Source organism: Pelodiscus sinensis, chromosome 4 (assembly GCF_049634645.1).
Source record: "Pelodiscus sinensis isolate JC-2024 chromosome 4, ASM4963464v1, whole genome shotgun sequence".
Lineage (NCBI taxonomy): Eukaryota > Metazoa > Chordata > Testudines > Trionychidae > Pelodiscus > Pelodiscus sinensis.
Window position 1 is genome coordinate 126,208,807 of NC_134714.1, and position 15,641 is coordinate 126,224,447.

A 15,641-nucleotide genomic window follows, 5' to 3' on the forward strand; every position below is an offset into this window, starting at 1 on the left:
TTTTTCTACTGGAACCAAGATGACTATTTAGTGGAGCTGGGTGACATTTTTCCTGTATACAGTTAATTCACCAAAGAAAAGCAACTAAAGGGTTACTGAAATGGATAGTGAATTCAGGTTGAAACTGGCAAATAATGGTGACTGAAAATATTGTGGGGATAATCACAAAGTTAAAAGTGTCAGCATTTCATTTCGAAATTCAGCAAAGTTTAACTAAAATAAATCATAGGGTAAGATACCCCAAACAAAATATTTTGGGTTGAACAAATGTTTAGTTTGATCAAGTTTTTGTTGGGCGGGAGGGTGACTTTGGTTTCTTGCTGAGATGAACCCCCCTCCAAAAAAGTCATTTTATATGGACCTGAAAACAAAAGCTTGTCAAGTATTTCAGCTCAGCCACCAAACAGAAAGAGTCAATTGCTCAGCCAGCTCTTCATGCTAGAGTAAAGGCACCACAAACTGCCCCTAAGAAGCCAGACTCGAGGTTGCGTGAGTTCTTTAATAGTTACTTTCCAGATTTTCTAACGTTGGGTTTCTTGTCAATTTAACCTGAGCACTGAATTTCCTGGCTTTTTGGTAACTAAGATACTTGGAAGAATTTTTAGCATTATTTAACTCTTTGTTGCCAAATTCATGCTGATCTCCCCCAGAACTCCCATGGGCTCTTCTTCTGAATGGAGGTTATTTTTCTAGGAAATTTCTTTGTAACATCTTTGTACTGCTACCCATTTTGGCAAGAAAATCATTCTTAAGAGCAGCATGAGAATGATTGTATAATTAGGGAATGTCACATACTTGTCACAATTTATTCTCAGATGCAGCTGAGATTTCACCTTCAAATGCCATGTGCACCTAGAAACAGAAACCAGGGCTTGGAAAAATTCAGCCTAACAAGGTGAAATTTGGAAGCAAGAAAAAAAAGTTTATCAATAGAAACTGCAGTGGCTCTACTAGGTCTCTTCTGTTCTCCGTGCTCCTTCAGGGAAACACAGCATCTTATCACCATGCACGGAGTTGCAGTTGGTTCCAGCGTTTCTGGGAAACCCATCCCATTGGGGAGATATTCCCGCCACCCCCACTCAGATCAAGCGAGACTGAAAGGACCAACTGTCATCCCTTTTCAACACCTTATTGAAGAAGCTGGCATAAGAGTCATTCAGGAGGCGTTTTCCAAGAGGACGGATAAAGCTAGGGAGTTACCGTTGCCCATCTTCCATTCTGCGTACTGTGAAAGCAGGCGATTCCTGTACCAGAGAGAGAAAGGCGTCTTATCGCAGTGGGAGGGAGAGATTCAGGTGCTAGGCTTTTACCCATGAGAGCTGCTGAGGGTTTGTCCTTGGATGTTGGTGATTGACCACGGTTGTGGAGCCCCGGTTCCATTGCTGAATTGGGGTGGTGGAGATGACATCAAGGGAAACGCTTGCTCTGCCTTGTAATCCTGTGACATAGACTCATCCTGGAAGAAAAGACAAAAATCACCACACGGCGGGTCTCCTTGCCACCATTTCCCTCTCTGTCCACTTCCTCAGTCAAGAACCCCCACCCCAGTACAGGCGTTGACTCAAGATACTAAGTCCTCACCGAGTTGGAGGAGACAGAAGCTTTTGAGACGATGCTCTGGATTATGGAGAAGATCAGCATCAAGGCCAGGATTCCCTATGCCACGTCACCAAACACAGAGAGAGGCTATTAGTAAGGTAATCAGCTAGGGACTGATCAGGTCAAAACCAGGTGTCAACTACCCCCGTGTAAACACAGAGTGAATTCTGCGGACATCAATGCCATTGGCTTCAGGGGAGTTACACCACTATAACCAAGAGCAGAATTTAGCCCACAGAGAAAGTAACCCAAGGGTCTGGGTGGGGAAAACAACAACAACCACCTTATCAGTTTGCATAAAACGAGACTTGAACCGTCTGTAATGTTTGAAGAGAGTTGCAAAGATTCCAATATTCTCTACACTCAAGTGTGGGCCCTCCTTAGATTCTGAGCCCTCACCAGCTCAGGGGACCCAGAATGCATAGCACCTTGTGGGACCTCGGCACTTACCGTCTTGTAAAACCCAATGCTCTGACAGTAATCCCATGGGATGGGGCTTTCTTCACAGTGAAGTGGGAGAACGAAGTTGAACAAGCGGATTTTATCCAACATCGGGATGGAAATTTTATACTTGTTGAGAATAGAAATGCTAATCAAATCAATTCCCAACATTATTCCTCCAGCCAGTGAGCCAAGGAAGCTGAAGACGTTCAACAAATTGCTGCCCGCCTCCTGAAAGAGACACGCAGAGGGCATAAGTGAGGACAGTCATATTACTGCTCCAGGCAGCTAGCCACTGAGTTTTGAGTTGTGTGCATATAAAGCACAGCAACTCATATTTGCTACATTAGACTTCTTCTGCCTCTGTCCCCTGTAGCTTCATCCCTCCATGCATAGAAAACAACAAAACACACATATAGAATCATAGAATACTAGGACTGGAAGGGACCTCGAGAGGTCATCAAGTCCAGTCCCCTGCCCCCATGGCAAAGAAGAACTCCCTTTTAATACAGGTTGAACCTCTCTATTCTGGCCCTCTCTAGTCCAGCAAAATCCATGGCCCAGCATGATTTTAGTTAGCTGGATATCCACTTAACATGGGTGTAGCCAACTTTCCCGCAGTCCCATAAAGTTTGTTTACAGCCACCAGTCCTGGCTTTCAGTGTTCTGTGCTGTTATTTAGCTCTAATTTACCCAACCGTCTTCTCAGAGCCCAGTAAGTAGTGAAACTTCTGGTAATGCTGCTAGACAATGTTGACCATTGTCCAGCAAATTCTCTGGTTTGGCATCTGTGAGGTCACGAAGGTACCACAGGAGAGAGGTTCACCTTGTAGGGTGATTAGCAACACTCTATAGTTAAGGCTAAGTGTGAAAGGCTTTTTTCAGTTATTTGGAACTTCGTCAAACTTTTCATTTTCTAGGCTGCCATTTTCCATATCTGTTTTAAGCCTAGTAGTGAACTTTGGGGGAAGGGAAGCAGGGCGAATGTGAACAAAAATAGTCCTGCAACTTTTTAATTACTAAAAGAGTGGGGAAAAATACATCTTACCTTGGGTGTTGAAAATAAATGAACATTAAACTGCTAATTGAAGGACAGAGAAGTCAGGAAATGGTGAAGTTAAGTGTGCTAATCACACCTGGATACGGCTGTTCTCCTGGGCAATTTTATATAGTATCCTAGGATTAGAGCTGTGTGAATAATGGATTTTTTTTTAGTTCACTGGCAGTTTTCAAAAATAGAACCATTTTTGGCAGCAGATTGAAACAAAAAATTTTCAGCAAACAAAACATTGAGTTAAATCAAACATTACAACAGCACATTTTAACATTTTTTTCAATGTTTAAACATAAAATTCAAAGGAAATATGATGTGGACACATCAAACCATGTATAAAACATCAACACTGTAAGGGGGCTTGTTTTGTTTTGTTTATTTTCTAAACCAGCTATGACACTCTTGAAAAAAAACAGTGGTAAAACATGGCACTCTTGAAAAAAAATCTGCATTGTTTGCCCCCCAGAAAGTTGCAGCCAAAACATTTTTGCTTTGCTCTACAGAGAATCTCCTCTCTGTGGTCTTTTAGTACTATGGAAAGTGAGGAGCTACAGGCTACCCCACATCTCAGGGTTTGTCTAGAATGGAGACTTAACATGTCAGCTGTTGAGATGTAAATCTACTGCTCCTTCATGTGCCAGGCATGAACCATTCACGGGAACCCTGCTGCCATGCACTAGGGAACTTGTAGTGTGTGGCAGCAAGGGTCACATAAGCAGTCAGAGGATAGTACACTAGTGTGCCTGTAACAGGGTCGGCACCTCTTCCTCACAAGTGCACCCCCTCCCATCAATGGTTTCTTAGGTGATTTTTCAGACATTCAGCCCTTCAGCTGAGTCACACACACTGTCAGTAGGTGGAACAGAACAAATCCTTCCAGGGTGTGCAATCTTTACCTCCTGATATGGAGCTTCCTCCCTGGAGATGCTGTCTTCCTGCAGCCCTCCTTGGACTCAGTCCTTGCTTATCAGCCAGCCCAGGAGCAACTTCTTATCCCTTCCCACACAGTCCCTGAGCACAGTGAACTGTCCATGGTCCTGCTGCTCTTTGGCCAGCCAGGAACACTGTTGTCTCCCTCTTCCAATTCCAAGCACCAACAGAGGGTATGTCTACACTACAGCATTATTTCGAAATATCTAATTTCGAAATAGTTATTTTGAAATATCTTATTTCAAAATAACACGTCTACACACAAAATGCATTTCAAAATAGCTTTTTGCTATTTAGCAAAAATAGCTTTTTGCTATTTCGAAATAGCGCGTCCACACTGATTGGACGCTGAATCGCATTGAAGGCCGGCCAGAACTGGTTCCGGCAGGGTATCAGGTCAGAAGTTACCTTGTGACCAGGGTGGCCAGCAGGACACCCTGGGAATGGCTGGAGGCCCCCTAGTTTGAAATAAGTGTCTACACAGCGCTTATTTCAAAATAGCAATTTTGAAATTGGCGCTATTCCTCATGGAACGAAGTTTACCGATTTCAAAATAAGCCCTCCGCTAGTTTGAATTAATTTCAAAATAGCAGTTGGCTTGTGTAGATGCTAGGAAAGTTATTTTGAAATAACGGCTGTTATTTCAAAATAACTTTGCTGTGTAGACATACCCTAACTGATTCTGCTGCTACTGCTCCTTTTCATACAGAACTGCTGCCATCTGATTGGTTGCTTCCCCTTCAGTCACTCTAGGCCACTTGGAGGACCTTTCTTCTGCTCCTGTCTGGGATGGGGTGTGGCAGGATCCTGAGGCCTTCATCGCAACAGTGAAGATTTACACCCCAGCTTGCTATGCACTCTCCACCTGGACACACCCTTAAGAATGCCAATAGTATGCCTATAGGAGACCCTAGTTGTGGGTGGTCATGACGGTTGCCATTCCCAACTCTCCTGAGGAGGCTTCCCCTTCCTTAGAGAAAACATGGCATAAACCCGCTTCTTGGTCCTGCATGATAAGATCGATGCCTCCACAGGCAAGTTAATTTCCACATTCCCTGGGCCCTCTGCTTTTAAAGAGAAGATTAATTCTGCAAATGACTTTAGGCAGAGTACATGAGGGATCCTCAAACAAATAGTTGGGGTGGGGGGAGGGGATCGGATTGCTCCCTATAAATACACCAGAATAAACACCAAGCATGGAAATGAGCTATTTCACCTAAAAGACAATGTTCATAGAATCATGGAAGATCAGGGTTGGAAGAGTTCTCAGGAAGTTATGGAATTCACCCCATGCCCATAGCAACTAAATCATCCCAGCCAGGCCTTAAAACCTCTAACGATGGAGTTTCCACCACCAATGTTGGCACAATAAGGAGCGAGGATAAACAGGCTGTGAATAAATGTTGGCTGGAAACGAGACAAAGGATTTCAAGTCACCTAAGAAGCAAGGGTCTCACAAAAGCAGGAATGGGGTGGGGTCTAAAAACTCAATTAGTTTTAAGATGGTGCCTGGTATATTTGTGTGTCGGATTCTGTGATGGGAATGACACTTCCTACAGTGTCAGAAGCCTGGACTTGATTACCCAGGAGGTTCCTTCCAGTGTTATCTTCCTTGTTCCTAAGCTGAGAGGGGGTTTTTGAGGGAGGAGGTGTATTTAAAATATCAGTCCAGAAGCTTTTCCACAGACTTAGACCAAAGTTTAGGTTCATTTGGCCTAGTGGTTACAAGTCCTGGTTTTCACCTGGCTGGTTTGGGATGAAGATCCAAAGCAAAACACAGCCTGCTCAGCTTCAGGAGGAAACAGCCTTCATCTCAGTTCACTGACTTCCTTCCAAGTCCCAAATGGAAACAAACAGAACGTCTTGCACCAGGGCCAGATGTATCATCGTCCTCAGACCAGCAGCTGCCTTTATATAACTGCTGTTGGCTGGGCATGTAGGAGGCTAATGAACTCCAGCACACTGATCTCTGGCCATTAATCCTTGTCTTCCCAGCCCTGAGTCCAATGACTCTCATTCAGCCACACATCTGATCATCCCAGGTCTCTGAGGGATGATATATCCTGTCACACCCTGCTGTATTCACCAGGCAGTTTAGATGGTATTTAGTGAATGCAGCAGGAGGTCCCCTCATGGAAAAGTTGGTGGAGCTGCTCATTCACTGAGTTCCATCCAACCCATGCTCTGAAATCAGACTGGGTCATGCACAGAAAACAAACGACTGTAATAAAGCAGATACACCAAGGGGCACTGTTAAGGTTGTGTGGGCAACCTTAACTGTGGCATCTTCCAGCTTTTGACTGCTAACAGATGCTACATGTAATGCATATTTTATATGGACTCATGTTGAAACCCCCATGTACTCCTGCAGCAGTCCATATTCATTCAATCCTGAGAGGAATTCATTCAGTCCTGAGCTTCACCATCACTTGCTCCTTCCCATGGGATACCATATCCCAGAGGGTGTCCTTGACAGACAAGAGCTCTGATTTCTGCCCTTAGTGTTTAACTCCAAGTATCTCTCAATAACAGGAAACTTCATAACTCACCAGACCTTCCGTGATATTTGTTGCAGTTGCAGCTGCAGCTGAGAGGGACCCAGAGATGATGAACTGTGAAGAGAAGAGAACATGCTTGTTAATGAAATCCAGGGACACTTTACAATTTGAGATAAAGAGCTCTCTCCCCAGTCCATTCATACGTCTGAACATTCCATCCATCCACACCCACCAACCCTCTCCCCCATTCACAGCATCTCATCTGTCCATCTCATTGACTATACCCGTCCTGTGACAAACTAGCCCTATTAGAGTACCCTGGGCTGAGCTAACATGTCTCTTTCCCTGCTGACGTGCTTCACTTTAGAGACAGGGTGGGAAAGATACAGTCTGTAGGTTCGATCCAGCCTGCCAAGCCACTGGAGCTGGGCCACGGGCCACCTGCTCTGGCCGCTGGGACCCGCAGACTCACAGCAGCCAGCTCCTTCAGAGCAGCCTCACAGCAAGTTAAGTGGCTGACTCCTCCCTGTGGTTCTCTGCTCTGGGTGCTGGGTGGGGGGAGGAGGCTTCGTGTGCTGATCTGGCCCCCTAGAAAAATCTCACCTCCAGAGAGCCACCCCTGTGTTTCTGCAATAATCATTCCATGTAGTCCACTTACCAGTCCTGCTCCCCAGAACGGGTACCAGGAAGCCATGCACAGGGGGACAGACTCTTTTGAGGCGAAGAACATGATGCCCCCTAGGCCCAGGTGTATGAGGGCGACGATGATCTGTATGGCCTGCAGGAGGAGAACAACCAGTGCGGTCAGTAACGTTCTCCGAATGAGAAGCACGTACCCACCTCAGAAAGTGCCCCAAGCATTGCATGCTAATCCATGGGACTTTCCCACGCTCTCTGCGAAACTGGAAGTGTGGCAGAATGAATTGTCCTAGAGGCTTTTGGAAGACTCACCATGAAATCCACCACCACCTTATGCAGTGTACTTGTCTCGTTTGAATGGTCTCTTCCCCAGGCCATGTGTGGGTGCCTAGCATTAGCCTGTGAAGACCAACCCCAGTTCCCTCTCTCCTCAAGGCCATTTTGTGCCCACCCTCTTACTAGGATATGGTCCCAACAACGTTGGTCCTCATTTGGCCCATGGGGTGGTGGTGCGCATGAGGTTTGGCGGCCTCTCAGGGAGCACCAGACGTTCCTCCACCGTGAAGGGGGTGGCCCCCACCTCCCAGGCATGCAGGTTTGAGAAAGCATCAGATTTACCCCGAGGGCCTCATTCTTTCTTGGGAATTTCTTCTGAGTGTCATCAGCATTGTACGGGGGGAGGAGCAGGGTCACGTTGTTGGCCGCAGTCCCGGGAAAGGCCATGGTGTATCAACGGCCGCTGGCGAACGACACGGTGGAGACGCAGTTTATCTAGGGGGAAAGATCAAGTGAGTTTCACTGATGAGCAGCCACATCTCTGCTGATGTCACTGTGACATCATGTTGACTTGGCGTGGGCTATCCCAATCCTCTTGCCAGCTGGGGCACAGGGATGCTCTGTAGCACACAGGAAGGGCATATCTCCATAGCTTCCTCACGCCCCACCGCTCTGCAGAGGAACCATAGAGTTACCACCCTGTAGGGCCCTCTCTCCAGCTACCCGTTCAGCGTAAGGGTTTCTTTCTCTATTGACACTCAATGTGAACTCCATCTAGGAACAGATTCTGAGCTTGACGGCCCCCATGTAAATCCAGAGTCACTTTCTGACGGCTGGTTGCTAGTGACGCCAGTGCCACCCCCTGTCCCCAGGATTTCAGCTGGTGTGATGGAGAGCAGAACCTGGCCCTGATAAGCAGTGGCTGCCCACGGAGCACGTTTGCACTGAGTGACAGCAAGCGGGCTGGGAGAGTGGGGGAGGGGGGAGGGGAGGATCCCATTGAGCCACGTGGCTTTATGTGCCTATGGCTAGTTTTCTTCTTGCTCCGTCGTTCGGGTCAAGACTTTTCAAAGCTGATCTTCAGTTTTCCCTATCTCCAGGGCCCGAGCCTCAGCTGAAGTCGCTGACATCAGAAGCCCGGATGCCTAGCACCCAAGAATGGACACTGAAAGGCAGGCGTGGGAAGTGGGTGCGTGTCTAAGGAGGCCGGTGATGGGGTCTGCCGCCCACCTCACCAATGGGCAGGTCCTTCCATTGCCTCACTTTCCCCACTCTTCAGTCAAACCCCCACCGCTGGGGCATTTGAATTATGCTCCCTTTCTCAGTCATCGAATAAAACAACGGCTGAACTCAAAACTAGGCTCACTGGTCCATTGCATCCCTCCCTCCCCTCCCCCCCACCCTGTGGCATCTCATTCCCACTTAGAAGTTTTGCCCCCGCCCCATGCGGTGATCGCTCCGGCCAGGCATTTCCTTCTGGGTGGCCCAGATCAACCTTTTTTTTTTTTTTTTTTTTAAATAAAGTACCCCTTTAAAAAAAGTATAAGTACCCCCAGTACCTACAGTTTTCAGATGCACACAATTTTTTTCTACTATTGCAGCACGTTTGTTTAAACAGCTTAATCATAGCCAGGCAGACGATGAAATTTTGGGGTGTAAAAAGTACAAAAATAATAAAGCACGGTAAAACGTACAACAAAAATTCAGTTTTCTCCAAATTTCAGTTGTGTTGACGTACCCCTCCCCTGACTCCTCTCGAGTACTCCTAAGGGTACTCGTACCACTGGTTGAGAAACACTGGCCTCGCGCTCCTCTTCCTTGCTCCCCATTGATCTCCTGCAAGTCTGCCCAGGCCCCAAAAGCAAGAGTCTCTCCTGTCTGTGCTCAGTAGGCCTGCGGCTGAATCACATGCTACCATCACACGACCCCAGGACATGTTCCTTTCACCTGGCGAGGTGGGCTAAGCCTGACCCAGGTGCAGCTGAGCCCCAGCCCCCTTAAAGAGCCAGCACCCCCTGTGACAAGAACTCAGGCCCAGATCCACAAAGAACTGTTTAGTCTCCTGACTACCTAAATATTTTTGTGGATTTAGACCTGCCTCCCCACAGCCCTGCCCTTTGGGTCGCCATCCACACCCCTGCAAACTGAGTGGGAAACAGGCGCCGTTCTGCCGTGCACGCCGCCCGCTTTGCCTTCATTTTGCAGTGGTGTAAACGACAACACCAGGGGCAGGATTAGACTGGAGGGTGCTGAAGCTTGCGTGAAGCCCACCAGAGTAGCTCCACGGGGAAGAGGGGCCGGCCTTCTCTCATTTACATGGGCACAAACCAGAATCAATCCAGATGAAGTCAGGGTAACACGAATGCAAGAGGAGAGTCAGGTCGGTCCTTGTTTATTATCTGCCCACACGCAGTCCTCTCTCCTCTGTGTGGGTAGAACTCATGGCTAGTCTTTGCACCTGGGCTGCGTTCATTTTACAAGTACTTTCCCCCGCCTTTCACAAGCCACCCCTGATATCTTTGTTCCATCTGGAGCTGGTTGTTTTCGACCACAGCATCACCACAGCTTGCTAAGTGTAGAGATGTTTTCCTTCCTGAGCAGCATTCAGCACGAACGGAGAGGAAGCAGTCAATGGTATTTCTTTGTTCTTATCTGCCTTAGGAGAATGTACTGTTCTCTCTGGTCAGGAGAGGCGATGAAGTATTGTAAAAAGTTGAGATTACATAATAAAGGAAGAAGGGACTGAAAAAATCCTTATTCGGCCATCGCCCCATTCCAGTAAACGGAGCAAGCTGATATGGGTGAGGGAGACAGGTGGTGGTCATCTGACCAGTGGTGTCCTCTGCTGACTGAGGCCTTGTTTACACTGGCATGTTTTGTCACCAAAAACTGCCTTTTGGCAACAAAAGAGTGAGAGTGTTTACACCATAATGCAACTTTTGTGGGAAAAATCCCCAGTTTTGGCGACAAAAACCTTCCACCCCTGAACAAGACTTTTGTCTTTTCCCCTCCCTTTATTGTTGACAAAGAGCCAGTGTGGACTCTGCTGTTTGTTTTGTGGGAAATACTGACTTCCTCCAGTATCTCACAGTGCCTGCCCTGGTGGCTCTGCTCAGTGTTTTGTGATCTCTGCTGCACTGCACACTTGTGCCCCTCCCTTTTCAAAGCTCCAAGATGTATTTGACAGTTGAGTGAGCTGCTCCATTTGGGAAACAAACAAAGAGCAAATCATTGGAGTGCTTCTGTTCTGCCCTGTTAAGAACACAGTGGCAGATAGCTGCTGCTGTAGGGGGATGGCTGGAGAGACAGCTGTGCTGCTTTGACATTCCTCAGCATGGAGAGCTCACAGAGCTATGAGGGAATCCCAAGAAGCTCAGGGATCAGCTCTGCCTTCCCACAACACTGCCCTGTGGGACACTCACCCACAGTGCTTTGCTCTGTCTGTCAACAAGGTCCCAGCAATGTGGCCATGAAATGTCAACAATGGGAAGCAGACAAACTGGTTTGACCGGTTTTTGCTTTTGGCAGTTTTGCATGTCAACAGCACTTTGTGGCCAACCCTTCCCAGTGTAGACACAGGCCAAGTTCCCATGGGAAAAGATATGCACTGCCTCCCAGAGCAATTTCAGTATCCGTGGTGCCTGAAGGAGTGGGGCAGGGCACAGACAGTAAGAACTCCTGCCACACGGCATGCGGAAGGGGAAACTCATCAAGATCCACAGAAGAAAAGAGGCAGGAGAGTGAGTTTACACAGCACACAGGAAATCAACCCTGCTGCCATGCTGCATCTCGCATTCCCCAGAGCTGCAGAGACAAGCGCCCACGTTCATCTCTGCCTCGCTCCCCACTCGTGCCTCGGAAAGGGAAACATCGGCACTTTCAGGGCATGCATTGTTCAGGGGCAGGGCGCTTTGCTTCTGGGGGAAGCACAGATGGAGCAATGTGGAGTAACAAAGGCCGCCGCGCCCAGCTCCACAGAGTGTGACTTGCCAACGTAACACGCTCACTCCCAGCTCGCTCCTTGTTCCCACTGAAATCGGCTGGGCTTGAGAGTCAGGAGGGCGCTGTGCTCGAGAAAGCATGCGAGCTTGTCCTTGGGACCATTAGGTAACTCCTCTCCAGTCACCAAGTCATGAGTGGCAGGTGAAAGCCCAGGTGGGGAAGCCCCAGCTCCACCCTTTCTGCTGGAGGCCCCGCCTCTGGATCCAAGCCCCGCCCAGCCCCAGCCTGATCCTTCCTGGCCACCTGGAGGGCTGGGGTTGTAGAGCTACAGCTCCGGCCCCAGCCTCCCCGGTGGCCAGGGAGCAGGGTTGCCATGCTGCAGCTCCAGCCCTCCCCAGTGGCGGGCACGTAGACAGTTTTGGGAAGGCTGTGCCTTCCCTTGCCTGTGTTACCCGCCGTCCATGCACCAAGTGGCATAAGGGTAGACCATCTATCTGGGGTCTCCCTACACCTCTGTGAGGCAAGGAGGGTGCTGCTCGTAGTTCTCTCTAAGCTGCACACTTGTGTGCATGCGTAGAAGAAATTTCTACCCCGCCCACCTCCGAAGCAGAGCTGCACAGCAATGTGGTGGGAGACAGGCAGCTGCTTGGGCAGTGGGTAGGAGGCTACTTTGGCAGCCAGGACCCGAGGCGATGTGTGGCGGGCGGGTTGCTGCTCCCATGGGTTGGAGCCGTGGGCTGGTGGGTTGCTACCGCTGGGGGTTGGGGCCACGGGCAGGAGGGTTGCTGCTTGGAGCTGTGGGGGGAGGGTTGCTGCCACCGAGGGTTGGGGTTGAAGGGATTATTATTAAAACAGAGAAGGGAAAGGTACCAAAAACCCCGAAATGCTCAGAATTGAGAACAGATCCTGGATGTGAAGCCCTCTTGCTGTGTATGCCGGATGAATGGATCCCTGCCCAAGAAGCCACGCTGTAAGCAAGTCTGGAGCTAAGAGCTGAGCCGTGTCTGTTACTGCAGCCTTGAAGCGTAGGAGGTACTGTGTGTAGTGAGCTGGAGGAGAGAAGGCAGGACTATTGCAGTTTGATTGTATCTCTGCCCAGCTCTGCTGATGACTTCCTGTGTGACTTCAGGCAATTTAGTGACTCCTCCGAGCCTAAGTTGCCCTGTCTATAACACAGGGACATTGTGCCTCAAAAGCATCACAGAAGTGATGCCTTGTTCATTTAAGGCGGGCAAAGTGGCTTGAGACAACAGCGCAAAGGAGAAACAATTATCTGCTATATTGAGTGCTTAATCTCATTTTAGAAAGTTGAACTATGGGCTCCCCACCCCCCATTGCCAAAGCACGAGATATAGATCCATCCCACCCCCGCCCTTAGCTTCACGCCCCCGTGCCTGGAGCTGCAAGGAAGGAGAAGCACAGAGCTGCTCCTTTGGCAGGGGGATTCTCCCGTGGGTGGGTGCCACGGCGGCACACCTCCAAACGAGGGCATTGTTGGGGCACAAGACAAAGCTCACTCCACTGGTGGATGGAAAATCTTAGAGGGAACCCTGGTGCTGGTGTCCCCATTGTCCAGACAGGGCACTGAAGCAGAGAGATACTCAGTGACTTGCCCAGCATCACACAAGACATCCGGAGCAAAGCAGGAAACAGAACTTAGGTGTCCCCGGTCCTAGACGAAAGTGCTAATAACTGGACTGTGCCATCCGCTATAGGACACGCGTGGAATATGCTTAACTAGGCATTTCTACAGCACTTACACCATCGATGCAGTGAACTGTACTATGAGCCACTGGACTGGGTTCTGATCTCCCTTTAGCTGGAGTAAACCAGGAGTAACTTAAACAGAGTCGCTCCAGATTTAAACCCATGCCACTAGAATCAGAATCTGACCCCGAAACGTGTGCTACATCACATGCCCTCCAACCCCATTCGTTCAAGTGGCATTGCTCAACGAGGGGGTAATTTGACCCGTTTGTGGTAACACGATAGCTTCAGAACACACTGTCATCCACTCATTTGCCCAGGAGTGTCAAAAAACAATTTCATCCATTCCTCAGAGCATGTAGGAGACTCTCTTGGTCTCTTATCCATCCTGAGCCAACACATTTTCATTCAAGCTTCTTGCGGGTAGGAGACTGTGAAATTATTGGTGGCTCCTAACTAGTAGATGAAATTAACAGAATACCTGTCTCTTTGACATCCAACGCTGCCTTCTCCACGTTACAGGGAAGTGCCGGGCAAGGTCTGAACGGAGAAGCAACAAGCCACTTCTTAGTCCTTGTCTGAGTGAAAACAAACAGGTGAGTGGGGCTGGTACCTAGAAGGAAGAAGCCTCCAAAGGAAACATGACTCATCTGCCTTTCTTTTCAGCTTCTCCTCTCAGCACTTGTAGCCAACCAGGCTGGGGCTACACAGTCACCTGGTTTTTGAGGGCACGATCAAAAGTAAAACATTCACTTCCTGCTTAATCTCATTTTACTTTTCACAAAAGAAAAGGACCAAGACTTAGTGAAAAGATGATTTAATGCCACAATGTGTGGCCGAGGGAGGCAGCCAAACAAAGATCAGAGCATCTCTCTGCCCCAGGGCTGTACCTGGCGGACAGTCGAGGTCCCATTACAGCTGAATGGGAGTTTTGCATTTGCGTTCAATGGGTCAGGTGTTTGACTCTTTCGCTCAGTCCCTCAAAGGCGTTCAGACTCTCAAAACCCATTGATGCCTTTGAGGAGCTGGGCCAGTTGTCCCTGTAAGCTGCGTGCTTGAGCAGTCACCAAGGAGAGATTGCAATGCTGATTAGCAGAGCACCCACAGCTGGCAGCATGTGTTTTTGCTGGTGGTGCACATCCACACGTGCCTCAGTGCACCGCACAAAATTTATTCCACACATGCGTGGAAAAAAATTAGAGGGAACATTGAGCTGGGCCTCAGTGTATATAAATGAGGGGGAACACCACTTGCTTCTCTGTCATCCATTGGCACCAGCACAGAATTTGTTCTATGTCACACACACACACACACACACACACCCTGGGATCATTGCAGGTAGGGTCCCTGAATTTGTCTGTGTCTGCTTCCCCTTTGGTTTGAGCCATTTTCATCCCACCATTACCAGCAAGGACATCTTTAGTGCAGTGGCTGCTGCTGAAGGTGTGGGGAGAACGCTGCTCCCCTCCTTCCAGCCGGCTCTAGGGGTAGGGTTGCTGCATGTTCCGCCAGCTTTCAGCTTGCTGCTGGTGGCGCCTGAGGAAGTTGTCCTTGCATCATGATGGGCAGGGTGGGACCTCGCCCATCCATCAGTTGCCGGGGCAGCAGTGGACTGGGGGAGGGTTACAAGACCTAGGTGAGGAAATTACCTGCCTGTGGGGAGATGAGTGTGATTGCTGGGTCCAATGAGGCCTTGTGTAGGCCTGGTGTCTGCCGCCGCTGCTGGCTTTCCCGGTGCCTGTTCTGAACAGCCACCTTCTCCAGCCTCTGGACTTTCCCTGCCGCTTGGAGTCCAGGTTGGCCTGCGGGAGCTGCTTGTCCAGTTTCTGGGCAGACGCCCACGAACATTTCTAAGCAGTGTCACCCGCAAAAGGTTTCCCTACTGGCTGGTCCCTCCCTCACAAGACCAGTCCTCGGGCCAGGCAGCAGCATTCCAGGTCTGTGAGGGTGGATTGTAGAGCCGTGATTCTCCAGGCATTGTAGTAGGCCTCACTGCAAGCCACGGATCCCCCAGAGCTAAATGCCACCGATGGAGACCACGGACGGTCCCGTGCAGTGCTAAAAGGAACAGTCGCCCTGCAAGGCCCATGTAAAGAGGCTTTGCTTTAATGTGTGGTCAGTCCCACTCAGAAACCTCTGACCATATTTCCGCCTGCGGCCTTAAGCTGACCCCTCCCATAGCACCAGGGCCAAGCTCTAGCCACACCCAGGTGAATGAATAGCAGGTAGGGTAGGAATCACCATGGAAAGTATGGGTAAGAGCCGGATATTCAGAAGTACTGAGCTCCCTACAGCTCCCGCGGATAAAGGAGAGAGCAGGGGGCAGGCAGAGCACTTTGAAAATTTGGCCCAAAGGCTCCGCTCCTCAAAGGCATAAAGCACTGACACCCATTGATTTCAATTGCCTCTGGGCCAGTCCCCCAGCTGCCACCATTGGAGTCAGTGGCTTCAGTAGGTTTGCTTGATGACTTTAGGTTGGTCCTGGTGCTCTCCTTGCAGTGGTTTGCCATAGACTCAGATAACTTAATCCCTTCCCCAGGGAGATACTTCTCTCT

At 49.2% G+C, this 15,641-nt stretch overlaps 1 protein-coding gene across 1 annotated transcript; it reads right to left on the bottom strand.

The window, feature by feature from the left end:
* Positions 1–13,728, bottom strand: LOC102448028 (B-lymphocyte antigen CD20). The gene is made up of 7 exons (XM_025187012.2): positions 13,568–13,728; positions 7,780–7,932; positions 7,181–7,300; positions 6,574–6,636; positions 2,050–2,271; positions 1,582–1,656; positions 1–1,456 (listed from the first exon to the last, which is right to left on the bottom strand). Exons 2-7 carry the CDS (start codon positions 7,882–7,884, stop codon positions 1,307–1,309), a joined length of 735 nt encoding a protein of 244 aa, XP_025042797.1. The 5' UTR covers positions 7,885–7,932; positions 13,568–13,728; the 3' UTR covers positions 1–1,306.
* Positions 13,729–15,641: the final 1,913 nt, after the last annotated feature.